This window comes from Podarcis erhardii, assembly GCF_964252035.2.
Source record: "Podarcis erhardii genome assembly, chromosome: 7".
In the NCBI taxonomy this organism is placed as follows: Eukaryota; Metazoa; Chordata; class Lepidosauria; order Squamata; family Lacertidae; genus Podarcis; species Podarcis erhardii.
In genome coordinates, this window is record NC_138511.1 from 12636547 (window position 1) to 12663941 (window position 27395).

The 27395-nt window shown below is 46.6% G+C and overlaps 1 protein-coding gene across 1 annotated transcript in view; it reads right to left on the reverse strand.

Moving 5' to 3' along the window:
• Positions 1–2826: 2826 nt before the first annotated feature.
• PTPN11 (protein tyrosine phosphatase non-receptor type 11) overlaps positions 2827–27395 on the reverse strand; it is a 34675-nt gene continuing 10106 nt past the window's right edge. Inside the window, exons 4-16 of the mRNA XM_081871040.1 lie at positions 25705–25897; positions 24502–24618; positions 23438–23551; positions 20882–20978; positions 19248–19327; positions 17878–18036; positions 17462–17593; positions 13722–13876; positions 13285–13352; positions 11668–11819; positions 11275–11387; positions 9900–10003; positions 2827–8653 (exon numbers count right to left, since the gene is read on the reverse strand). Coding sequence (XP_081727166.1) covers positions 9931–10003; positions 11275–11387; positions 11668–11819; positions 13285–13352; positions 13722–13876; positions 17462–17593; positions 17878–18036; positions 19248–19327; positions 20882–20978; positions 23438–23551; positions 24502–24618; positions 25705–25897 — 1453 coding nt within the window. The 3' untranslated portion in view covers positions 2827–8653; positions 9900–9930. The remainder of the gene's footprint in view (positions 8654–9899; positions 10004–11274; positions 11388–11667; positions 11820–13284; positions 13353–13721; positions 13877–17461; positions 17594–17877; positions 18037–19247; positions 19328–20881; positions 20979–23437; positions 23552–24501; positions 24619–25704; positions 25898–27395) is intronic.

Sequence of the window (27395 nt, forward strand, 5' to 3'; positions counted from 1 at the left end):
CAAATTTCTTCTCACTCTGTATAGATTTCATAAGCCTTAACCATTTCTGCATTTTTGTCCAGCTCTAAAATGTCTTTTTTTTCTAAAACTGAGGAAAAATGGAACCTTACAAGGTGTTCCGGACCTTAGCTTTTCATATATCTGCCCCAACCCTTCAAAGCAAGTTCCTAGCCCTCATGGCAATGCTTGGAGAAGTGCGGGAAACTGTGGGGCCTAAGATTCCCAGTCAAGCCCTGATGATGGAGTGTTGTAGAGTGTTGTGTTTTAACAAGAGGGTTTCTAGACAAAATGGGGTTTGCCCTTCCTGGGAATACTGGATTTCTTCCAGTTCAGTCTTGAGGGCTTGCTCATTCAAACCACCCGGCGGAACTTTGGAAGCCATTTAAAAAATGCCAGAACCGGTCCAAATATTGGGCAGGTGGGACAAGTGTTACGTTGAAGATGTTCCTTCTTAGCCAAGTTTCCAAATGGGAAGGGAGGAAAACGAGGCCCACAGCTCTCTACAACTTCACCAACATTTTCAGTGTCCACGTTTCCTCGCCGTCACATTCATTTTGTTATATCCTGTCGGGGAGCAAAAGATAAATCTGCCTCTTTCAGTAGAAAGCATAAAGGAGGTTGCCAAGTTTCTAATGCAATCGCTAGATGGAAGATCGGGTACTCATGCCAGACGGGCCGTTTCTCATTTCTGGCAGACAATAAAACTGGCAAACAATGGTGAGGGCTAGGTAAACCCTCAGCTTTAGCTAAAATAAAAATAAAAATAAAAGTATAATTTGTAGGCTGAAGTCAGCCAAATCTGCTGATCTGGAACCAGCTGCAACCGAATCGCCAGCCTTTTGTGTGGTGTATTGCGAATTTATTCTGGTGTTGCAGTAAACAGAGACGCAGCTCTACTTCTGTGAAGGCCCATTCAGTCTCATGCACTGCTGAAGTATTTTCCTAGCCATGAAGGCTAGAAACTTCCATAGAAACTTGCTCTTTTCCTTTATGATGCTAGCAGGTATCCTCATTCTGGGGTGAGATTTCAGATTCCGCTGGACAGAAGCAGCCCTGACGGTAGCTCTCAACTTTTGCTGTTTGAGGGATTGTTTCCATTTGGAAAACCCCCCCAAAATATCACCCTGTACCAAAAGAAGAAGAAGAAGAAGAAGAGTTTGGATTTGATATCCCGCCTTTCACTCCCCTTCAGGAGTCTCAAAGCGGCTAACATTCTCCTTTCCCTTCCTCCCCCACAACAAACACTCTGTGAGGTGAGTGGGGCTGAGAAACTTCAGAGAAGTTGACTGGCCCAAGGTCACCCAGCAGCTGCATGTGGAGGAGCAGGGAATCGAACCCGGTTCCCCAGATTACGAGACTACTGCTCTTAACCACTACACTAAAGGACTTTTGGCCAACTATCTTTAGCCAGAGCCCCAACATTAAGTCAAAAATTGAAAGCGAAGACGAGGTTTATTATTAAAAATGGGCATTCGTTTATCTTTTGATTTTATTTAAGAGAGTTTTTAAAAGATTCTAGTCCTCATGACGTAAAAGTGAACAAGTAGCCTGGAAGATACCATTCCTTACCTTTCCTCAATATATCATATCCCTCCTGCATTCAAGGGGTTTGAAACCAACCCCACCTCTTCTCTCTCACCCCTTGACTATTTACATTCCCAGCCCAAATGCACCAAATTCTCCATAAGAAGAGTTGCATATGGGAGAAGTACCGTATTTTTTGCACCATAGGGCGCACCGGACCATCGGGCGCACCTACTTTTTAGACGGGGAAATCAATAAAAAAAATATTTCCCCCCCCACCAGCCCCAAAGAGCAGCGTACAGGCTGCGCACAACCTCTCCCTGCCGGAGGGGTTGCGCACGGCTATGGAACAAGCCAAGGCAGCCAGCGGGATGGATCCCGCTGGCTGCTTTGGCTTCCTCTTTAGCCCCGCAAAATCCCTCCCTGCCGGGAGAGGCTGCGCAGGGCTAAAGAATCATAGAATCATAGAGTTGGAAGAGACCACAAGGGCCATCGAGTCCAACCCCCTGCCAAGCAGGAAACACCATCAGAGCACTCCTGACATATGGTTGTCAAGCCTCTGCTTAAAGACCTCCAAAGAAGGAGACTCCACCACACTCCTTGGCAGCAAATTCCACTGTCAAACAGCTCTTACTGTCAGGAAGTTCTTCCTAATGTTTAGGTGGAATCTTTTTTCTTGTAGTTTGGAACCATTGCTCCGTGTCCGCTTCTCTGGAGCAGCAGAAAACAACCTTTCTCCCTCCTCTATGTGACATCCTTTTATATATTTGAACATGGCTATCATATCACCCCTTAACCTCCTCTTCTCCAGGCTAAACATGCCCAGCTCCGTTAGCCGTTCCTCATAAGGCATCGTTTCCAGGCCTTTGACCATTTTGGTTGCCCTCCTCTGGACACGTTCCAGTTTGTCCGTGTCCTTCTTGAACTGTGGTGCCCAGAACTGGACACAGTACTCCAGGTGAGGTCTGACCAGAGCAGAATACAGTGGCACTATTACTTCCCTTGATCTAGAAGCCATAGCCCCGTGCAGCCTCTCCCTGCCGGAGGGGTTGCACGCGGTTATGGCACAAGCCTGCATTCGCTCCATAGGACGCACACACATTTCCCCTCAATTTTTGGAGGGGAAAAACTGCGTCCAATGAAGCGAAAAATACGGTATTTCCATGTAAGAATTCATGTGAATGCACAAGCACTGCATGATTTATACTAACTGCATTATCGGGAGTTTTAATGCAGAATTCCCACAGACGCAAACTAACATCACCCGGCACTACCGATACAAAAGCATTCAAGAAACAGGTATAAGAAAATGGATTTTTTTTTATTCCTATATATATTTTTAAAGTTCTGTTGTTTTACAAATAATGCTTTTACTCTGGATAATAAGCCTTGGAGCAATTAAAAACAAAAACACAGCACAGCCAGCGACGCAGCCAGACTTCAACACCCATAAATACAGGCTGGGGACAGACAAGACAAATCAGGAAGTTTTCTACACGTGATCTTTTTCTTCTTCTTTTGCCTTTTAATGTCACATGATTGCAAAAGGGTCTACAGGATACATGGGCACCGAAGGCAGTGAAGACGAGGGCTTTGAAACAGTGTGGGGGGCGAACTGACCAGCCCCACACACCGGCGAGAGCCTGCAGGCTTGGCTGGGGACGGCCCAGGCCAAGTGTCTGGCTGTGAGCTGTGCCCCTTCTGGATGTCGGAGAACAGAGCACATCTGGAACATGTACACGATTCACATAAAACCTGTTGACGTATGCATTCCTTTTAAAGGAGAAGGCTGAGGTCCTTTTTCTCTCTCTTCCCTCCCCCCTCAATAAAATATTACATTTCATTTAATACTCTGGTACAGTACTTCATACATTGCTGGAAGAGGGGGAAGAGAATAAGGAAGGGGGGAAGCTATTTTTCAACCTAGATGAATATAACAGAGATCTTCTCTCATAGAGCCGTTAGCGTCGTTTTTTTTATATATATATATATATAAAGTCACAAGGGTGTTCATAAATTAAAGAAAGAAGACAGGCATTAAGGATTAAAATTTGGAGAAAAAAGGACAAAAACACAACACAAAATTATGATATAAAGCCTCCGCCCCACCCTAGTATCTGGGGCTGAGAAATACGTCAAATTGCTTAAAATTTCTAGTTTGTGAGTTTTCCAGCCCAGCTAGTTCCCAGTTATGTCATTTATCGTCTCCCCACATACCTTTAACAACAGAAGCTATTGTTTCTCACTACAGAATAACAAAGTAAAATCGTTTTAAACATGAAATTTCATGGGGGGGAGGGGGGAATAAAACATTTCGTTGAGACTGACAGGAGCTTTCTTCTAAAGAGTCTGTGAAAAAATGGAAGTACGTTATCCTCAAACATTCAGTAAGCAATGGCACACCGGCAAGGATGATCCTCATAGGCCAGGGCCTCCCAAACTCTGAGGTAATGCTTTTCTCTTAAATTAGAAAGAAGGAGACATTCTTCACTCACAAACTCCAAAAGCCTTAGAGTATGTGAAAGAATGAGTGTTATCTGCCCTTAGAAGAGCACCAGGCCCCTCTGTATGAGTCCCTGATCTGGGTGTGCTGCCAAACTCATGCAGAGACATGACAAAGAGCAGCCTCTGAGCATGGATAATTTTTTCTGCCTTGGCAGCAACTGACTGATCCAATCACCCCTGCTGCAGAGCTAGCAGATTTGCCAGCAGGTAACTAGCCTCTTAACCATACAGTCCTCAAGAGTCTGAGAATCACTGCCTCTGGAGGGGTCACTAAATTTCACTCACATGAAGTCGAGGTCAGGAAAACTGGCCATGGAGAGTTCTGAGTGCTCTCCCCCAAAATAGGAAGAAGCGGGACATGCGCCAGACCAGGGAAATGCAATTTTTCAGTGAAAATATTCCACGTTTCAGATTTTGCAACTTCCCACTGAAAGAAAAGACAGGGCAGGCTTTTCAAAAGTTAAGACAATTCCAGAATTAAAGGACATTCCCTTGACCCCAAAAATATGTAAAAAAAAAATCTTCCCCAACATTTAAAACTAAGTCATTAGAACCCTTGAAGCCTTTGGCTGTTTCAGAGATCAATTTAGGAAGGATCGTTTAAAATACATTCGATAACAGTTCTGATTCCTCCATGGGCCTTCCATTTGCAAGTCCACAAACTTCTAAGACACAATATCTATGCAGCCACCCCCTTACAGACTGCTACCTGTGGGTCCCATCCCTGGGAAAGGGGTTGGGTGTCCCTATTGCTATGGAAGTTCATTAAAGTTTTGCTTCCGCAAAAGGGCACTCACAGCGAGGGTCTTTATTTTAAAAAGACAGCTTTTTAAAGAAACAAACAACAACAACCACAAGAACAGGTCTCCTTTTGGTTTTCAGCAAGGCCCAAAGATCTTATTCAAGTTCTCATCTCAGCACAATCATATTTGAGTTTGTTTGTTTTCAAGTTTCAGCAATGACATTCTGTAATCACGTGCTCTGAGAAAAATAATAACTGCACATTCAATATGCCACGTTCCGACTTAAACCAGGCAGGCAACCGAAATCCTAGTCGCAAGAATCACACAGTGGAGCTTTTCTTGAACCGAATTCACTCAGGCTGGGGGAGGGGGCCAGATATAAAGATTGGGAGGGGGGGAACCATTCCATGTATTGATCCTCCTGCTTTAAAAGCTCCTGGGACAGAAAAGGCGAACACTCTATGTCAAGATTATGACCACCTTGTCAAGAGTCCTATAGCATTTGTTTGCCTGATGGCATATTTCAGCCAGTGGTCTAATAGACATCTAGGGTGGGGTGGGAGGGGAGAACAGAGCAGAGAAGAGATATCACAGAGCACTGCATTTTGGAAGGAGATGCCAGACCCGTCAGTCTTAAGAAAGATAGGGTTGCATCAATGTTCCCTACAGGCTCCATGCTCAAGGTGGAATTTTGTTCCTTTAAAACTCTCATTTGACAAGCCTTCCAAAACAACAACAACAATAATAGTGACTGTTTCAGGCACCGTTGGGAGAAGGGGGGGGGCAGTGTTCAATGACATCACCAGCACTCCACTCAGCTCTTTGCATGTGCAAAGGAAGGAAGGAAGGAAGGAAGGAAGGAAGGAAGGAAGGAAGGATTCAGCATCGTTCTTCCGGGGGGGGGGGATGTCCACTAGAAGAAGCGCTGATGATTCTGTGGAGTCCTTCAGTCACCCCCCCCCAAAAAAACTGAACAGGGTTTCAGCCCCCTCGAAATTGAAGTCAAAGTTCTCGGGAGACAACACAATGCATTAAACAGGTGGCAAGCAACAACGTTCAGGGCACTCTTTTTTAAAAAGATATCCATCCTATGGGTACGCTTTCACCCACTCCCATTGAGAACCATCTATCAGAAGAAACCCAGGGGTGCTGATGCAGGGTGGAACTAGGCGCTTCTCAGGAAAGTGAGGTGGCAGCCAAAACTGGGATCCCCATGTCTAGTTTTCCCCTTTCATAACACGAAGCCAAACTTAACTGCACCCTGGGGTCGCTACAGGTTTCCCTGCCAGGAATACCCAATTATTTGTTTTTTGAGGAGCAAAGCACAGTACACGGGGAAACTTAGCACTGCGACACCAGGAAACAGGTTGAGGTTTTAACTCCGTATGAGGAAGGGAAAGAGAACACGAAACGGGGACCCCGATTTTGGCCGCTGCCCCAGGTCCATCGTAAGGCATGGCCCTGTCCCTTGGCTTGGGTAAGCGCGGTTCAGCTCCTGAAAATTGCCCTTGTCCAACCCTCACACCTCCAGGAGCCTCATCCACCAGGACCAAATTCCTCACCTCATCCCAGTACCATCTGCCTGTAGCGACAGATGGCACCATCTGTCCAATGTTGGGGGGCTCTGCCACACACCTTTCTCATGTGCTCCCAACCTCTTGGCCGCAACTACAACAAAGTCTTTGCTAATGCTAAGGTGAAATTTGAGGACAAGGCAGAAAGGGAGCTTCCTCTGTGGCCCAACTAGGCTGAGGCGTAAGATGCAAAACTTCAGGCATAGCTGCTTACAGGAGTTCCAAAATTTGAAGTCAGAAGATAGGGCAAAAAATGTGGTTTTTTTATTTTATAAGGACAGTAAACGTTGAAGATTTCCACTCCTCCTGGCCTTCCGTTCAATCAAGCTGAACTTGCAACGAGCATGGCTGTGTGCACACTGTGATTCTGAACAAAGTGGCGGGGGAGAAGGATTCAAGAGAAGCTTTCTTTTGAAACAAAACCAAACCAGACAGGGTTCTAGTCCTCAAGGTTCTTTCAAGTGCACAGGCTACACAAGCTGAAATCTCAGAACCTCAGTGGGGGGTCAGGGAAAGCTAATAGCCCCATTACTCTCTCCATAATCAGCAATGCCAGTAAAACTCAGGGATGGGGGGGTGTAGTTAAAACTACGGAACCAATTATTAGAAGTCAGAGAAATTATGCAAGTTTCCTCCATTTACATCATTTAGACTGCAAGATGCAGTTTTTCTGGGTGCACATTTTTTTAAAATCCTAATTGTATTTAAGAATGCTGTACGCACAGCCAAGGCAACAAGAGGCTGATTTCCCAACAGCGCTGCCTTAAAATTAGGTTTTTCCAGCTCTGACCTAAGCAAGTCAGCTTCCCATGCAGCTTCAAAGGGAAAAGGAGCCCTTGGAGAACATCTCTGGCTTACGCTGCCAACCAAAGGCCTCCGGAAAAAGCCTCCCCACCTCACCCCACTGATCAGACCTGCCACCACACCCCCCCCAAACCCCGCAAAGGCTGGACAAGGAAGGGTGTTGTCCTGCTTCCAGGATGGGCTATGGTTTCAACAGTCACAAAAGGACCACTTAGAGAAGCTGAACGCCACTCCACCGACAGGGGGAAAAAACTACACTAGCTGGGGAGAGATGGTTTTGGAGCTGGGAGGCAGGAGGGGAAAGGCACTTTGAAATAAAAGGCAGAATGTTAACCACAGAACATCTACGCTTAACAGAATACGCTGCTAAGACATTTTGGAAACCAGATCTTCCTCCACCCTCACAAGGCAACGTGAAGCAAGAGCTCCCCTTTCACACGGCCGACGCAACATTCAGGGAAACGCAACTGCCGAAGATCCAACCGCTTGCCCCTCTTAAGGAGAGAGGGCGGAGAACACAAGAAAAACCCCAGTGGGTCATTCCGGTCAGTTTAGTTCAGTGTCCTGCTTTTAACACACCACCTGGGATGCTCACAGGCAGGGCAGTAAAGGAGATTGCTCCCCAGACGAGCCTCGGATAAAGAGGCTGGGCTGCTTACTCCAGAACGCCACCAACATTGAGACCACAGAATCAGAGTTTAGCTACCACTCCCTCTCTCTCTCTCTCTCTCTCTCTCTCTCTCTCTCTCTCTCTCTCTTCCCCCCAACCACCTGAACCAAAACACTCAGAATTCAGCAGCAACCATCTAAACAGTTGCCCAGCAGGCTCTAAGAAACAAACTAGTTTTCTCTGGTGCAAACCATGCATCATTGGCAGTTCTAGAGAAGCAACGTCGTTTCCAAGAAAGACAGACACCTTGAGGACTAAAGTCTTGAACAAATTAACTGATCAATGTGCCCTGTTCCAGAACGGTCACTGGCTCCTCACCAGAAGCAGGGCCAAGAGTAAGGGGGCAGAAGGGGAGGAACAAATGTCTAATTAGCACAACTGACACACACACACACACATACACACCTCCAACAACGAAAAAAGTATTAGTTTATCACCTGACGTGTTACTTGATTTCTTTTTTAAGTATAAGAAACGGATTTTCCTTAAAAAAAAAATAAATCTAATTGGAAACAGCTTTAAAACCTCAGCATCTAGGAGAGAGAGAGAGAAAAATGTTCAAGTACAACAGAGTATTGGTCTGCACTGGAGGCAAAAGAACCGCAAGTTGAATGGAAACAAAACAAAATCAGGGACTGTAGAAATCAGACAATGTTGAGAAAAGGCATTAGGAGTTTCTCCGAAAGATAGTCTTAAGTTCCGCTTATTACTGAAGGGTTAAAAACACCATAAATAAGAGGCTCTATGCAGCTGTCAAAGTCCACTCCTCTTCGTGGGACGCTTCTCAAGTCACTTGGATTCACTTTCTTATAAAAGAAAATGGTATTTCAGTTCTGTAAAGGGAGAAAAGAAGAAAGAGCCTTTAAACATATGCTCAGGCTCATCTCCGTTCTTCAATTCAGAGGGGAATCACACGCAATAGGAGAGGAACTAGAAGTGGCTCCCAAGTGGCTGACTGGAACTCAAATTTGGGAACCAGGAAGGTGAAACGGGGATGGAGTATTGGACTGAGCCTGGACAGACCCAGATTCAAATCCGCACAGCCACAAAGCATGCTGGGTTATCTTGGACCAATCTCTCTCGCCCTAACTTACCCCACAAAGTTGTTGTGAAGATAGGAGATACTGCCCTGAGAATAGGGAAGGTAGAATCGCACACATGCTAGACTACCTCATGCTTTTCTCCACAATATACAGAGAGGGCGCTATAACAGGGGATTGGGGACTGCAACTCCCATACTGCCCTGACCAAAGGTCATGGATGATGGAAGTTGCATTTCCAGCATCATCTAGGTGGCCACTCCTGTCCTAGAGCTGCCTGAACTTTGCAGCTTTAAGGACTGCCACGCTAATCCATGGAGAACCTGCTTCATCTTGAGCCAGATCAGTGGCCCACCTCATAATAATAATAATAATAATAATAATAATAATAATAATAATAATAATAATTATTATTATTATTATTATTATTATTATTATTATTATTACTATTATTATTATTTATACCTCGCCCATCTGGCTGGGCTTCCCCAGCCACTCTGGGCGGCTTCCAACCAAATATTAAAATACAGTAATACATCAAACATTAAAAGCTTCCCTAAACAGGGCTGCCTTCAGATGTCTTTTAAAGAGAAGATAGCTGCTTATTTCCTTCACATCTGAAGGGAGGGCATTCCACAGGGCAGGCGCCACTACTGAGAAGGCCCTGCCTGGTTCCGTGTAACTTGGCTTCTCGCAGCGAGGGAACCGCCAGAAGGCCCTCGGAGCTGGACCTCAGTGTCCGGGCAGAACAATGGGGGTAGAGACGCTCCTTCAGATATACTGGACCGAGGCCTTTTAGGGCTTTAAAGGTCAGCACCAACACTTTGAATTGTGCTCGGACACGAAAGACTAGCAACATGTCTTAATGGGTGCCAGCTGGAAGTTGTTCCCAGCCCTGCTCCCAAGATTCTTTCACTGGAGCACGTGAGAAGTGAATCTGGAAATGCAAGGATGTAGTTTGCTTGCAGCCTGCACACACCTGATCCCCATTAACGTGCAACCCTCTGCTAAGCCCCGCCACAACCCGAGTCGGACTTGCCTTCCTCACAAGGAACGCTGCTCATTTCATCTCATCTGAAGCTTTTCTGCTGCTGCATCAGACCAACGTTTTCATAGACTCTCATGGCATTGTCTTCCCTCATCCTGGAGGGAGAAGCAAAGGGGTTTTAAAATCCACTGGAAACAGAGAAGAAACACAAAGACAAGGTTTCCGCTGATGCTGTTTCCATTTGTTTGCTGGATGGCTGGGTCACTCAGAACAGACTTCGCCAATCGGATCCTCTCTAAATGTTTTGGACCACACCTCCAATGAGCCATGCTGGCTGGCGCTGATGGGAATCATGGTGCAAAACATCTGGAAGGCTCCAGGCACAGAAGAAATGTGCTTTATGTTTCCTAAAGCAAGAAAAGCAGGATTTAAGCTCAGTAAAAAAACTATAAACTTTGCATTTATTTGTTTTTTTAAAAAGCCTGCAGAGACACAGAAAATCTTTCTGTGATGAGACCATTTGTTTGCAAACTTTTCAAGGCTGAAGCACAGGTGTGGGTGGGTGTTTCCCCGCCCTTTTACGTTATAGCTCCAAAAGGTTTGCTCTACATACAGTGTAAGAGAAGCCTTGCCAAGTCTTTCCATGTCAATAAAGCCACAGTGCCTAGGCATTTGAGTAACAAGGAAAGGCAGCCTCTTAATGGTGCACAAGGACAGGAATGACCCAGGGGAGCCCACCTCCTGCATTTTTGCTTCCAGTGCAATCCTGGGCCTTCTTTCGCGTAGATAAGCCCAGAGCAGTAGAAGATGAAGTCATCCCAGTTGTGAAAACTGCAAATATACGGCCTTTGAGGTGTTAACACCTGAGGAAAACCTTGGAAACAGAATTTTACCTGGAAGGCTGCCTATTTTTCATCTGCTTAGATGAAAAACTTAATAAATAAATAATAATAATAATAATAATAATAATAATAATAATAATAATAATAATACTGTAATAATAAATGGGCCTATATTGGTTCCTTGTAAACCTTGCTGAAATTTACACTTTGCAATTGCAATGGTATTTTGCCATCCTTTGTTGGAAGTTTCTTCTCCTCGTTAATATACAGTCGTACCTTGAAAGTCGAATGAAATCCGTTCCGAAGTCCATTCGACTTCCAAAACGTTTGGAAACCAAGGCACAGCTTCCAATTGCAGGAAGCCACGTCGGACATTCGGGTTTCCAAGACCGTTTGCAAAACGGAACAGTCACTTCTAGGTTTGCGGAGTTCGGGAGCCAAAACGTTCGAGTCGCAAGGCGTTCAACTTCCAAGGTACGACTGTATCACTGTCACAGTCGTGTCGCTTGCCATTGTATCTGGGTGTGATGTCGAACTTTGCCCTTGCATGTGATCTTGGAGAGGGAAGGAGATCATCTACTTACTCGGGGCAGGTCGGAGTTGGAGTACAGGGTGGGAGAGGACTCTGGTCTCCACTGGCCTGGTCTGCTAAAGAATATTTAATGTTTGTATATTCGTGGCCTTTTCTCTTACTCTTCTGAAAGGGAGAGAGACAAGAGAGCACAGGGAGGCAAGGGAGATCACTTATTTATCATATTAGCTTTATTATTAATTAAATTTACCAGTTCCTTTTTTTTTTTACCAAGGTAACTAAAATACACTTACAATACGTAAACCAACAAACACAGATGCTAAAACCAGAATACGAAGGAAAATCTGAAAGACTATCCTATTTCTAAAAGGGAAGACTGGAACTTCCCGCCCACTGGGCCCTTAGCCAAAGCGGCCCCACCTCAAAGCCCGACTCGAGGCGTTACCTGCTCCTCCTCGATCCGACGCTGTAGCGTTTCGATGTAGTGCTGCACCGCCATGTAAATGAACCGGTACTGGGCCTCCGTCTGCACCATCCCTGACCGCTGGGACCGCACCATTTGGATGGTTTTTGGGACGTCAATGTCACAGTCGACGCCTGGAGGGCAGGGAGTAAAAAGGATCAGCAGGACAGGGATGCCCAGGCAGGACCTGAGAGAAAACCCTTCCAGCCCCACTCATTCCGGCTGAAGTCACACCTAAGCTCCCAAGCCAGCAGCAGCTTATGCTGCAGCGAAATAACTTCCACTTCTGCACTGACGTCCGAAGTTCCTGAAGAGCAGCAATCTAGGCTGGGCAGTGTGGGAGTGAGGAAGCAAGGATGGCCTTGCTGGGTCAGACCAAGGACCCACCAAGCCTTGCACCCTCTTCTCCACGGTGACCAACCAGAAGAGGCCTCAAGGAAGTGCCTCTAGGACTTGGGTCTCAAGAAGAGACTGCTCCTGGGCCTGGAGGCTCCATTTCGTTCTAATTTCATTTGTTTGTAGGCTCCATTTGAAGCAGTTGCAGCACCGTATTTTGCACTCCATAAGATGCACCCGACCATAAGACGCACCTAGTTTTAGAGGAGGAGAACAGGAAAAAAACATTTTCTCTCCCTCTCTGCTCAGCGCCCCTTCAGCAAAGAGGCAGGAGACGCGGAGCCCCTTCCATTTCTTCTCCCGCTTCGCTGAAGGGGTGCTGAGCAGAGAGGGAAAGCTGTGCAGCGCCTCTCCAGCGAAGCGAAGCCAGGAGAGAAGAGGGAACGATCCTTCTTGTTCTCCTGGCTTCAGCGAACACAATGCAAAGCCTCCTGAGCACAGCACAGGAGGCTTCGGGTGGCTATCCCTGAAGCCAGGTGCGCACCGATCCCTTTTACTCTCCTGGCTTCAGCGAAAGCTGCGCAGCCTGTATTCACTCCATAAGACGCACGCACATTTCCCCTTACAGTGGTACCTCGGGCTACCTACGCTTCAGGTTACATACGCTTCAGGTTACAGACTCCGCTAACCCAGAAATAGTACCTCGGGTTAAGAACTTTGCTTCAGGATGAGAAGAGAAATCGTGCTCCGGCGGCACAGCAGCAGCAGGAGGCCCCATTAGCTAAAGTGGTGCTTCAGGTTAAGAACAGTTTCAGGTTAAGAACGGACCTCCGGAACGAATTAAGTACTTAACCCGAGGTACCACTGTACTTTTTAGGATGGGAAAGGTGTGTCTTATAGAGAGAAAAATACGGTAAGTGGAACTGCGAAGAATCTGGACAATGGAGGATTCAGGGCAGATCAAAGGAAGTCCTTTCTTATGCAGGGCATAGTTAATCTCTGGAACTCAATCCCACAAGAGGCAGTGATGGCCACTAACCTGAATGGCTTTAAAAGAGGATAGGAGAAATTCATGGAGGAGAAGGGCTATTGGTGGCTACCAGCCAGGATGGCTGTGCTCTGCTTTCGTGGCCCATCAGCCCTTGCCGCCAGAAAGCCCATGCTCCCATCTGCCTCAGCATCATACAGCTGTGTTGGCTGGGACTGATGGAAATTGTAACCCACCAGGCAGGCGAAGGCTGACACAAAAGCAGAGGGACTCACCTTTCTCTCTGATTATGTCAATGAGAATATCTATCACAATGAATGTTCCGGTCCGGCCGATTCCAGCACTGGGGGGGGGGGGGAGGAAAAACACAGACACACAACTTATATTTCTGCTTCTTTTGGCTTTGAAAAATGTTGCGCTTAAGAGCAAAGGCATAGCCCAGGGGTCAGCAACCTTTTTCAGCCGTGGGCCAGTCCACTGTCTCTCAGACCTTGTGGTGGGCCAGACTATATTTTGAGGGTAAAAATGAACGAATTCCTATGCCCCACAAATAACCCAGAGATGCATTTTAAATAAAAAGACACATTCTACTCATGTAAAAACACGCTGATTCCCAAACCATCCGCGAGCTGGATTCAGAAGGTGATTGGGCCGGATCCGGCCCACAGGCCTTAGGTTGCCTACCCCTGGCAGAGCCCAAGCCTCATGGTACCTGCAATGGACCACGACTGGGCCAGCATCCGAGATGTTTTCTTGCTTGTGATGAACCTCTTCTAAGAAATCTAGAACTCCTCCAGGATCACTGGGGACTCCATGGTCAGGCCAGGTTCTGAAGTGATACTGCCAGACTGTTCGTTCGGTGTTGCCCTGGAGAGACGGCACCCAAATATCTTTCCCTGCCTTTTAAGGAGCACTTTGGGGGTGGGGGAGGGTGCGCCACTGGAGATGAGAAGGAGTCATCTCTCTCTTTTTTTAAAAAAAGTAATGTTTATTCAAATTTTAAAGGTTACAAAAGATATCAACAAAGGAAAACAAAACAATACATAAAAACAAATCACATCCAAAAAGTAAAACTAAAAATAAAAGAGCGAAAACAGATAAAAAAGGAAAAAGGAAAAAAAAAATAAAAAATACATACAATCAAAAAGAAGAAAGAAAAAAAACCAAATCAAACCTTTACATATTTTTCTTTCTTTAACTTATTTCCTTGACTTCCTCGCACCTCCCCTCTTTATATTCTAGTTCAGATAGGTATTTCAGCAAATCCTTCATCTTTGTTTTTATCCTAATAATTTATCTTAATATACTGTAATTTTTCATTCTCTCTTTCACCAATTATCCATCCATTTTTACTTTGTTTAATCTTATTTCTCATTAAAACTAATATATTTGAACTTATTCTCTTAAGACGTTTCCCCTAGGGTTATAAAAATTTCATTCCATGATTTTTCCAGTTTCCATTAAAAAAAATCATTAAAAGAAAAAAAACTCGACATATAAATTTTAAATTCCCAATTTTCTTTCACCGTCCCGCCTCCGCGGTCTCGGCCCCTACCCACAGTTCCATCAACCTCCAACAGTCCATCAACCTGGAGATCTAAAATCCGAGGCTCTTAACTCTTCTTCATGTCCCGTCTGCCGAGAAGGAGTCATCTCAACAGCAGCACCCCAATTACAGAAGAAGCCCCTCCCTCAGGAGATCAGACTGCCCCCCCCAACATTATACGCATTCCTGGCACACCAAGGCCTGTTTTCAGAGGAGAGATTCAAGACAGATGGAAGAAAGTCCTTCCTCACACGTTGCATGAACTTCGGAACTCACTCCCACAAGAAGCAGCAATGGCCGAAACTTGGGGGGCTTTAAAAGAAAACTGGACCAATTCATGGAGGAGTGGGCTCTCAATGGCGACTATCCCCGATGACTATGCTCGGCCTTCATGTTTGCTGAAGGAGCATCTCCAACCCCATCGTTCTGCCCGGATGCTGAGGTCCCGTTCCAAGGGCCTTCTGGCGGTTCCCACACTGCGAGAAGCAATGCTACAGGGAACCAGGCAGAAGGCCTTCTCGGTAGTGGCACCCGCCCTGTGGAACACCCTCCGATCAGATGTCAAAGAAAAAAACAACTACCGTATTTTTGCTCTATAAGACGCACCAGACCATAAGACGCACCTAGTTTTTGGAGGAGGAAAACAAGAAAAAAAATATTCTGAATCTCAGAAGCCAGAATAACAAGAGGGATCGCTGCGCAGCGAAAGCAGCGATCCCTCTTGCTGTTCTGGCTTCTGGGATAGCTGTGCAGCCTGCATTCACTCCATAAGACGCACACACATTTCCCCTTAATTTTTAGAAGGGAAAAAGCGAGTCTTATAGAGCAAAAAATACGGTACCTGACGTTTAGAAGACATCTGAAGGCAGCCCTGTTCAGGGAAGTTTTTAACGTGTAACATTTTGATGTATTTTTAATCCTTGTTGGAAGCCGCCCAGAGTGGCTGGGAAAACCCAGCCAGATGGGTGGGGTACAAATAATAAATTATTATTATTATTATTATTATTATTATTATTATTATTATTATTCTGAATGCCAGTTGCTGGAAGCCACAGCAGGGAAGAGGACTCTTGTTCTGGAGTCCTGCTTTCCGGTTTCCTACAAGCATCTAGCTAGCCACTTTGATAACAGAATGCCGGACTCAGGGGCAGCACATTCCATTTTGATGCATGAGGCAAAACAGGAAGTGCCGCCCCATGCTGGCATGTCACCCCACACTCCCTCGGGGCACCCCCTTATCTGCCAACACCACCTCCGAGCTGCCCTCTCCACCGCTGTGGCACCGGCACAAATTTCAGGCGAGGAATCTCATCGAAATCTCGCGAGATCTCTCATGCTTTGTGAGATCTCGCCGGAAATCGGTGCTGGCTTCTCTGCTTGTCATGGAGTCAGCAGGGCTTGTGGGGACACCCATGGGACCCCCACATTGGGAGATTCATCTGCCTATGGCAGTTGCTTCACCCCACTTCATGGGGGGGGGGAGCTATCCCTGGTTGGACTGGAGGGCCACTGGTTCTTCATATGTTCTTATGGCAGTGTCTCAGACCTACCTAACACACACAAATTCACATTTTCCCTTTCTTTTGCTTTCTTCTTTTTCCTTTTTATATAAAAAGAGAAAGCTTGGGGCAAGAAAGACCTTGCTCCCTTGCTAAATGAAGCCTCAAATTATTGTTATTTCTATAGTCACATCTGTGCAGTTGCAGCTTTTCCCAGTCTGGTGCCCTGCCAATATTTTTAGGCTCCATCATCCCTAGCCGTTGGCCATGCTGACTGGAGAGGATATGAGTCCAACAATATGTGGAGCGCATCTGAATGAGGAAGGCCATATTATCAGTTGTTGATCCTATGGCATTCATGCACCTGTGGGGCCTTCAGAGGAGCAGAAGCAGAGAGAGAGAGAGAAAGAGAGAGAGAGAGAGAGAGAGAGAGAAAGAGAAAGAATCCCTTGCTTGGAGCATCTCACAATCCAGTTTTCAATAGGAGGGGGAGATGAATGAGCAGGCAGAAAGGGAGGGACAATATGGGCATCCATAGGATAGCCTGAGTCCATGCGCTGGTAACCTCAAGGCTGGATTACTGCAATGTGGTCTGTGTGGGGCTGCCCTTGCAGTCTGGTGTGGAAGCTCCAGCTGGTACAGGATACAGCAGGCAGACTGCTGATGTGACGCCCTTGCTAAAGCATCTGGGCCAGCTGCCCATTTACTGCTGAGCCAGGTTCAAGGTCCTTGCATTACCGTATTTTTCCATGTATAAGACTAGGTTTTTCCCCTAAAAAAGAATGTCCAAAATTAGGGAGCGTCTTATACATGGATAGTGCTGAGGGTGGATTTTCTTAAATCTGAGTCCCCCCAAATAGGGGGTGTCTTATACATGAGGGCGTCTTATAGACGGAAAAATACAGTAATTTACAAAGCCCTGAACAACTTAGCTCCAGGGTACCTTATATCCCAGTTCAATCGCTAAGATCATCTTCAGGAGCCTTATATCCCAGTTCAATCACTAAGATCATCTTCAGGAGCACTGTTGATCGTTCCCCAAGTTAGAGAGGCTTCTTTTATGCCATTGGCCCAGTTCTGTGGAACTCCCTGCCAATGGAGATTCAGCAAGCACTTCCTGGGTCAACTTTTAAACAACTGCTAAAGACTTTTCTATTCTGCCAGGCCTTTGCACACAGTTAAGGATTTCCAACCGTTAGCTGACTTCGGATTTTATCATTTTTATATGGTTTGGGTTTTTGTACTATTGGTACAAACTGCTCTGATATATTTTTTTAATAGCTGTATGTAAACAAATAAACATATACGGGACAGAAGCGGGCTCTTCTTGAGGTCTGGCTGCTACCACATTTGAAGAATATGAGCCAGAGGCTGGCCATAGCTAAAGAAATAACTTCACGGACTTACCTGCCCAACCTTTGAAAGCTTGAGTTCCCGTAACGTGTAGTCATGAGCCGCACTCTCTTTGACATTTCGGACGCGCATCACACCGTATTCCTTTAGGGCATGTTCATCTGGCCAGTATTTTACGCACTTGCTCTGGAAAACAAGACAGGGTGGTGGGCTGCTGGTTTCGTCAATGTCAGCCAACTGAAGCTCTCCATATGTTTTGGGCTACAAGTCCCATCAGCCCCAGGCAGAGAGGCCATGTGATGTGGAGGCTGATGGAAGTAAATCAAATCCACCCTGAGACGAAAGCTCATACCAATAATAAACTTAGTTGGTCTCTAAGGTGCTACTGGAAGGATTTTTTAAATTTTGTTTTGATATGCTCAGAGGCTGATCAGCATTGCAAGGTCCCCTGAGAGGCGTGGGCTCCTTACCTTTCCCCTCTCGACTTCTTTCGTCGTCATAACGATCACGCGCGAGTTCTCCTGGAACACCATCCTCCAGAAGTCGTTGACGGTGTTCTGCAAGCAGCCTTGGGTGGCAATGTAGCTCTTCTTGGGCTTTGCATTGTTGCACTTGGTTTCAAACTCCGGCTGCAAAATAATAATAATAATAATAAAGTTATTGAAATACTATACAGTGGTACCTTGGGTTACATACGCTTCAGGTTACATACGCTTCAGGTTACAGACTCCGCTAACCCAGAAATAGTATCTCAGCTTAAGAACTTTGCTTCAGGATGAGAACAGAAATCGTGCAGCGTCAGCGCGGCGGCAGCAGGAGGCCCCATTAGCTAAAGTGGTGGTTCAGGTTAATAACCGTTTCAGGTTAAGTACGGACCTCTGGAACAAATTAAGTACTTAACCCGAGGTACCACTGTATTGTCACTTGTACAATTTGTATACAGTGAGATTGCACACTGTTATAAGCCACTTGTCACCTAAAGGGTCGACAAGCAACTTACAATGAAATATATATATATACAGGCATGAATACATTATTTCATAGAAAATTGGGGGGGGGGGAATCATATAACATGGGCATATCCAACAGGTCGATCACGATCTTCCGGTCAATTGCCTTGCATCCATGGACTTAGTCTCCCCTAAGAAAAGCTCAACAACTTTTGCTCCCCCCAAAAAAATGCTCACAGGTTTGCCTGGCAATGACAATGGGTAGATCGCAGACAGCATTTCAATACAGTGAGCAGATCGCAGTCTCTTGGGAGTTCATCCCCCACCTGTAGCAGTCCAGTCTAAAGAGAAGACTCCCTGGAAAAGACTCTGATGTTGGGAAAGATGGAGGGCACAAGGAGAAGGGGACGACAGAGGACGAGATGGTGGGACAGTGTTCTTGAAGATACTAACATTAGTTTGACCAAACTGCAGGAGGCAGTGGAAGACAGGAGTACCTGGCATGCTCTGGTCCACGGGGTCACGAAGAGTCAGACACGACTAAACAACAACAAAATGTTAACTTATCCCAGGATTGGACCTCCCCTACCCACACCAGACAGGTAACAATGTTGTTGTTGTTGTTGTTTAGTTGTTTAGTCATGTCCGACTCTTCGTGAACCCATGGACCAGAGCACGCCAGGCACTCCTGTCTTCCACTGCCTCCCGCAATTTCGTCAAACTCATGTTGGCAGCTTCGAGAACACTGTCCAACCAACAGGTAATAATGGGGTCCACTAACTATCTGGTAGGATATGCTCCTCCAGACTCACCCCTCCCCTCAACAGTGAAGATTAAGTCCGCAAGTCTCCCAGAAGCGGGGGGGGGGGGGTCCCCACAAACACCCTTACCATGATAATATTGGCATTTATGTAATCAGAAACAGGCTCATTTGGATCACCATCATGAAGGACAACTCTGGTATGGTCAACTGGAAGGAGGGAAGGGGAAAACAAAGAGACACCTTATTAAACAGCTACAACCAGCAAATGCTAAGTCAGATATTATTTGTCCACTGCTACCCAGCTGGTTGCCTCGGGCGAACTGCAGTTGTGCCCGGGCAGCCAGGGAAAAAAGCATTACAGAAGTTTATTCTCTGTGTTAGAGAGAACGTGAGCTGGAAATTTCTCTCCAGGCAAAATGAGCTAATTACATGCCAGATTTCGTGCTAAGTTGAAAACCAGTCTTACCTGTCATGGCTGGCTGAGGTTAGGTGGAATGGGAAAGCAGAAAGGAGGAGAAACTGCCTCATTTCTTTTCAATTTCTCCTTCCTCCTCCTACCTGCCTTCCCATCCCTACTCTAAGCCAGCCTGCAATGGCCAAATGTGATAGCCACACACATCCCTCCCAAAGTTACACTAGCCAGAACCTTGTTAGTATGAGTCAACAGTCAGTGGTCTTGTAAGGTACCAAAAGCTTTCTGGGAAATGATTTATAATGAATTGAAGAAAATGTTTAAAGTAACTTTTATTAAAAAACCAGAAGCTTTTCTTTTACGGATAATCGGTACAGAGTTACCTAAAGACCCCCAAAAAACCACCCCACCCCTGTTTATGTATGCTACTACCGCAGCCAGGATCATTTATGCTCAGAGATGGAAAGAAGATTCTGCACCAACCAAGGAGGAGTCACAGACTAAATTAATGGACTATGCAGAAATGGCAAAACTTTAGGAAGCAATAAGAAACCAGGAGAACCAAAAAGATTTATCAAAGACCGGGGGAAATTTGTGGATTATCTGAAATGTTTTTGTACACATATGTTCATTAGCAGGATTAACTTAAAACCAAGCAGTTGAAATTCATGTTAAAGGAAAACCAGGGAGTAATTAATAATTGGCATAAGGAAGGAAATGCAGTGTTACAAATTTTAAAAATGTAAGAACCCGCAAAAGGGGTGGGGCTAGTAAAAAAAATACATGTTTATTGGGGAAATATTTGATTTGTATCTTTGTAAAACTTCTTTAAAAAACTGGGGGCAGGGAATATTTTTAAAAAAATATTTATGAGTCAACAGTCTAACAGTTTGGCCTTGTCAGCAGTCTGGCTGCAGCATTCTGGACCAGCTGAAGTTTCCACGTACTTTTCAAAGGAAATGTTTGAACATTGTTCAGCTCAAACTTCCATTAACTCCAGCCAGCATGGCCAATGGCCAGCGATGGTGGGAGTTGAGAGCCCCAGCCACATGAGGAGGGAAACTCAGCCAGATGGCCGGGGTATAAATAAATTATTATTATTATTATTATTATTATTATTATTATTATTATTACCACCAGGCTGAAGAGGGCCTGCCAAAGGCTCCCCAAAGTGGCATGGAAAGGGGCCTCTCCTGCTAGCAGACACCCTTTTAACTGGAAGTGCCAGAAACAGAAGGCTGCACATTCCCACCAACAGACAGGAGAGCTCAAAGGTTAACCGGGTGAATCTTACTGGCCAGGAACCTCGGCTTTGAGGAAGAGGCAAGGACAGAGCATTCAGTACTCACAGGGCAAAATATTCTTGTATCTGTTCTTGTTCTTGTTCTCCTGCCGCTGCCCCTCTTTGCGGCTGTAGAGGAGTTTGCATTCTTGCTGCTGGAGAGTCTGAACAAAGAACAAGCAGGGGATCCAACGAATGTTGCAAAGTGTTTACCACCTCCTCCACCAGCCCCAGTCCCGAATTTCACCAGGACGTGCCCACCCTGCCCATCGTGGGCCAAAGACACAAAGGCAAGTGCCAAGAAAAGATGCCACTATGAATATCCCAGCAGGGATGAGGGTGGACCCTGATTACAAGAGCCTTGTAAGCAGCAGCTGGATAACTACAGCCGTGAACCGACACTGACTGTTTTATAGAATTCCACCGAGGCCGATGACAACCCAAAGTCTACCAAGAAAGGATTTACAGCGATGTTAACATTTTGCAAAGCAGCCTGTATTCCAAAGCAGCAGAACACAGGGCACCAAGGATGAAAGTTTCACACAAGTAATGCTTGTGAATACCAGTTGCTGGAAGCCAGGGGAAGGGAAGCGTTCCTGTGCTTGGTCCTATTTGCCAGTTTCCCATTAGGGCAGCTGTTAGCCACAGTGAGAACAGGATGCTGGACTAGGTGGGCCTTTGGCCTGATCAAGTAGGTTAATATTATTAATAATATTAATAATAATATTTATACCCCACCCATCTGGCCGGGCTTCCCCAGCTACTCTGGGTGGCTCCCAACAGAACACTAAAAACAGAATAAAACTTCAAAGATTAAAAACTACATTCAGATGTCTTCTAAAAGTCTGATAGTTGTTTATTTCCTTGACATCTGATGGGAGGGCGTTCCACAGGACGGGCGCCACTTCTGAGAAGGCCCTCTGCCTGGTTCCCTGTAGCTTTGCTTCTCACAATGAGGGAACTGCCAGAAGGCCCTCGGCGCTGGACCTCAGCGTCCGGGCAGAATGATGGGGGTGGAGACGCTCCTTCAGGTATACTGGGCCGAGGCTGTTTAGGGCTTTAACGGTCAGCACCAGCACTTTGAATTGTGCTCGGAAATGTACTGGGAGCCAATGTAGGTCTTTCAGGATTGGTGCTATATGGTCTTGGCAGCCATATAAGTTTCTTGCTTCAGGAAGAGCTGTTGCTCACAAGCCATCACAGGCAGCTAGCCAAGTGCTTTGCCAATCGTCTTGAAACTGCTGTGGCCCCGGGGAAAATTCTGGCTGGGGTTGGAGGAGGGCACCAGAGAGCCGACCAGGCACCAGGCTGGGAGTACAGGGTCCTTCACTCCTGTGGCAGGGATGTTTGGAGCCAACAGCCCTTTGGGGTAGTTAGCAATGCAGAGAGCTACTGTGGAACACCCTCCCATCAAATGCCAAGGAAATGACTTTTAGAAGACAGCTGAAGGCAGCCTTGTTTAGGGAAGTTTTTAATGTTTGATGTTTTTAATATTCTGTTGGGAGCCTCCCAACATTATTAGGGGTGGGGGAGTCCTGCTCCCCAACCAAGGACATCTTAGGTTCCAGTTCTAGGAAGGGCTGAACCCTAACGAGGTTAAAACGCACATAAGGGCTCCTAGGTAGAATCATAGCTGGCCTGGTTTGCCTCCTTAAAGGTAAAGGGACCCCTGACCGTTAGGTCCAGTCACAGACGACTCTGGGGTTGTGATTCTCATCTCGCTTCATTGGCCGAGGGAGCCAGCGTACAGCTTCCAGGTCATGTGGCCAGCATGACTAAGCCGCTTCTGGCGAACCAGAGCAGCACACAGAAATGCTGTTTACCTTCCCACTGAAGCGGTACCTATTTATCTACTTGAACTCTGACGTGTTTTCGAACTGCTAGGTTGGCAGGAGCAGGGACCGAGCAACGGGAGCTCATCCCGTTGCGGGGATTCGAACCGCCAACCTTCTGATCGGCAAGCCCTAGGCTCTGTGGTTTAGACCACAGCGCCACTCGCATCCCCTGGTTTGTCTCCTTAAACAGGTTTAAAAACAAGGTCCTTTTTCGGTCACAGAAAACCAAAATGCCCAGTGGGTCTCTCAAGCTGGGCAATAGCCCTTAGGAAGAAGAACCCAGAGAAATCTATCGGTGCCATAGCTCCCTCTAGTGGTGCCGCAGCAATGCTATGGAAAGCTCTTACCTTTCCACCAAAAAACCAGCAACCTCACCCAGAGGCAAAGAAAGCCTGGGGAGGCAAAGTTCGTTCCTCAGAAGTGCCTAAACTCTAAGAGCAACTCACAACCATTGTTCCGAGTTGCATTGAGAGACTTAACATGCACAAGAAATGGGCTGCAGCCCAAGCGACGAGCTGGTAAGCTCAAATCAATGTGCGAAATCACAGGTGCATGCAAAACAGCTCCACACTCGCCACACTTTTAGTTAAGATGAGTCAATGGCTAGATCAGGCCCATGGCCCTTCTAGTCTAGCATCCTCTTCCCATGGTGGCCAACCAGTTGCCCCAATGGAAAACCCTCAAGCACGATTCAAGCACAACAGTCCTTTTCCCTCCTGTGGTTTCCAGCAACTGGCATTCAGAAGCACTTACTGACTCCGACCATGGAGGCAGACGACCCCGCTTACCTCAAATTCTTCCCAGAAGCCTTGTTTGACTTTGTCGGTGGTCTCTGCCAGCTTGCTCAGTTCTCTGACACGGCTCTCGATCTCTGCCGCATTGATGCGGGTGGTGTTGAGGGGCTGTGGAGGAAGAAAGAGAAGCAGGTGAGCATAGACGTTTTTGTGTATAGGCACCATCCGTGGGAGGGACGCGGGTGGCGCCGTGGGTTAAACCACAGAGCCTACGACTTGCCGATCAGAAGGTCGGCGGTTCGAATCCCCGCGACGGGGTGAGCTCCCGTTGCTCGGTCCCTGCTCCTTCCAACCTAGCAGTTCGAAAGCACGTCAAAGTGCAAGTAGATAAATAGGTACCACTCCAGCGGGAAGGTAAACGGCATTTCCGTGCACTGCTCTGGTTCGCCAGAAGCGGCTTAGTCATGCTGGCCACATGACCTGGAAGCTGTACGCCGGCTCCCTCGGCCAATAAACCAAGATGAGCGCTGCAACCCCAGAGTTGGTCATGACTGGTCCTAATGGTCATGGGTCCCTTTACCTTTACCATCCCTGGGACAGAGCCCCCATGTAAGATCCATTCATACTGTATGGAAAATGTTCATGCGCTCCAAATGATGCACCCATTTCCAAGAGTTTGGATTCAAGACCCATTCATCCAGGTTGGGAGCTGTAAGCAGAGGTTTTTTTTGGGGGGGGGGCATGGTGGCACCTGGCCCTTGCATTGACTTCCGAAGCGGTGACATTTATAGTCCTTTCTCCAAAGTCAAGATCAGGGCAACGAGGGGGGAAACATACATTTAGAAGAGCATGTTCTAAGAATGTAAAAAACAAAATTTCAACTGATACTGTGCTCTGAAAGGAGCCAGCCATCAAACGCCAGGGATCGAACCTGGGACCTTCTGCTTGCAAAGCAATGCCCTGCCAAGGATCTGAAGCCTGGAGAGGGAAAGGATCCACATAGAAGGGCTCACTCTGCAAACAAGAGCACACAGGCACACGCGCACACCAGGGCCATTGCAGAGGACTGGAGCCCATCCCTCTCCAAAATGCTCATTACCGGGAGCTTCTCTTCTCACCTGCTTCAGTTGAAGGACAGTCCCCAGGGTTTCCACCATGGGGTTCTTCTTGTAATGCTCCACAAGGTCTGTCAAGGAATCAAATCTCTCCCCTCCACCAACGTCATACTTCATATCCTTGGAAGGAAAGGAGAAGAGACAGGCGCTAGTTAGCTATGCACGCGGGTGCCCGGTATTTGCATAATTTATTCTAGGACAGTCACTTTTAGAAATTATTTTCCATCTATCAAGAAAATTCAGGCTGCATAAATCTGCATATGACTAAAACCCCAGCCTCAGCACACACCAAAAAGCACATTTTTTATTCTTTCAAGATGCCGTCTTAGGAGGAGGATTTCTCTTTCTCTTTCCTTTTATCTTCATTATTCTTTCTTTCTTTCTCTTTTGTTTTCCTTGGTCTCCTCTGTTCTAGGTCTTTATTGGGATTATACAGACACAAAGGTGATGGATGGTCAGTGAAGGAGACTGGGTGAAAGATCTCCCAGGGAGGGAGGCTCAGAGAAGAACGAAAAACTCCCAGGTGAGAGCTGCGAGGGCCCACCCTTTCTGTGTGAGACAAGAACGAAGACCTACCTTCGAGAGAGGACTCTGCATTTTCTTTCCTTTAGCTGTTTTTATTTAGATTACCTTGTTTTTGATTGTCTTGTACTACAAAAAAAAACTTTAATAAAAAATGGGGGGGGGGGTTACAGTAAAAAAATCCTCCACTACAGTCAAACCTCGGTTGTCAAACGTAATCCATTCTGGAAGACCGTTCGACTTCCAAAACATTCAACAACCGAGGTGCGGCTTTCCGGTTGGCTGCAAGAGCTTCTTGCACTCAAGCAGAAGCCGTGTCGGACGTTCAGGTTCTGAAAAACGTTTAAAAACCGGAACACTTAGATCTGGGTTTTCGACATTCGGGAGCCGAAACGTTCCAAAACAGAGGCATTCGGGAACCAAGATTTGACTGCAATTAGATGCAGAGAGGGACACGGGTGGCGCTGTGGGTTAAACCACAGAGCCTAGGACTTGCCAATCAGAAGGTCGGTGGTTTGAATCCCCGCAACGGCCACGACTGGACCTAATGGTCAGGGGTCCCTTTACCTTTACAACCAGAATGCAAACTTTCCACTTCCATTTAAGCACACCCAGAAATTGCTCCAGCAATTTCCTCCTCCAAGCTTACAGCTTCTTTGCCTCACCCACATCCTCATACTTTACCTGGCACCGGATCATGACATGCGTCACTTTGGATTTCCCATCGTTGCTCTCTCCTTTATCGTCCCCCGTCCGAACGGAAAGGACAAAGTCTCCCGGGTGGCTCTGGCTCTCGCGGACAAGAAAACTCCCATGTTTCCCTTTTTCTGTCAACAGCTTCTCCGCTTCTTTTCCAGAAAGATGCCCATGAAACCACCTTTGGAAAGGCAGCAAAATGAGGTGAGTCGCATCTGGCCAACACACTAGTTGCCCGCACTCAGCCAGTGGGATAGAAAAGCTAGGAGCCAAATGGCTTCCAGGACCTGGGTTGCGGGCGCCAAAGCAGAATGTCTAGTCGCCACCGGGGGCGGGGGGGAGAGATGCAATTCACAGAAGTGACACATTTTTACCAGAAATTGTTAATGCATGCTTAATTTGGTGTTTACAATAAAAATATTGGTACCACAGTTCAGTTTTCAAAACACTCTATTCTTTATTGCTAAACTCCTTAATATACAGTGGTGCCTCGCAAGACGAAATTAATCTGTTCCATGAGGCTCTTCGTATAGCGGTTTTTTCGTCTTGCAAAGCAAGCCCATTGACAGCTTAGCGGATTAGCGCTATTAGCGGTTTAGCGGCTTTTAGCGGATCAGCTGATAAGCGGCTTAGCGGCTTAGGAAAGGGGGGGGGACCCTCAGGAACTCGCAAGACATTTCGTCTTGCGAAGCAAGCCCATAGGGAAATTTGTTTTGCGAAGTGCCTCCAAAACGGAAAACCCTTTCGTTTAGCGGGTTTTCCGTCTTGCGAGGCGTTCGTCTTGCAGGGCACCACTGTATTGTCTGCCCTTCACATATACTTCGAAGCTTCAAATCACATACATTTCAGTCATCCTTGAGCGTCGGCCAGGCACTAAAAAATGGCACCCAGACTTTTGGAGGTGATCGCAAATGGAGAATCTTTAGGCGCAAAATGTGCCTGGCGCCCTGCTAATTTCGAACCCTGCGCTCAGCAACTGTTCCACAAACAGGTGTGATGTAGGGGTCAAAGCAGAAGTGGCCAAAATTTATGATACTTGATGAACAAGCCTTTTAAATATACATTTCTTTTTAAAAAGTGGTCACTGAAACTGGAAGGCACACATCACTCTTATGTAACACCTCTGCCCAGAGACCTGCACCAGTTGCCGATTTGTTACCAGGCCAAGTTCAATGTGTTGCTATTAATATACAAAACCATTAACAACTTGGGACCCATTTACGTGCCAGATGGACTTACTCCACATAGGCCCACTACACTGCTTCAATCTGCAGAACTGGCCCTGGCACAGGTGCCACATAATACTCACTCTGAATTTGTAAGAAAGCAATCTTTTAGTGTGTTGGCACCTACACTTTGGAACTCCCTGCCTGTTGACTTCAGGCAGCCACCTTTGCTGTACTCCTTTCAGACCTGCCAAAAACGTTTTTAGGCAAGCCTATTCACATAAATACCGTATTTTTCGCTCTATAGGAGGCACCCGACCATAAGGCGCACCTAGTTTTAGAGGGGGAGAACAAGGAGAAAAAAAATTATCTCCCTCTCTGTGCAGCGCCCCGTCAGCAAAGCGGCAGGAGAAACAGAGCCCCTTCCATTTCTCCTCCCGCTTCGGTGAAGGGGTGCTGTGCGAGAGGGAAAGCTGCACAGCGCCTCTCCAGCAAAGGAAAGCCAGGAGAGCA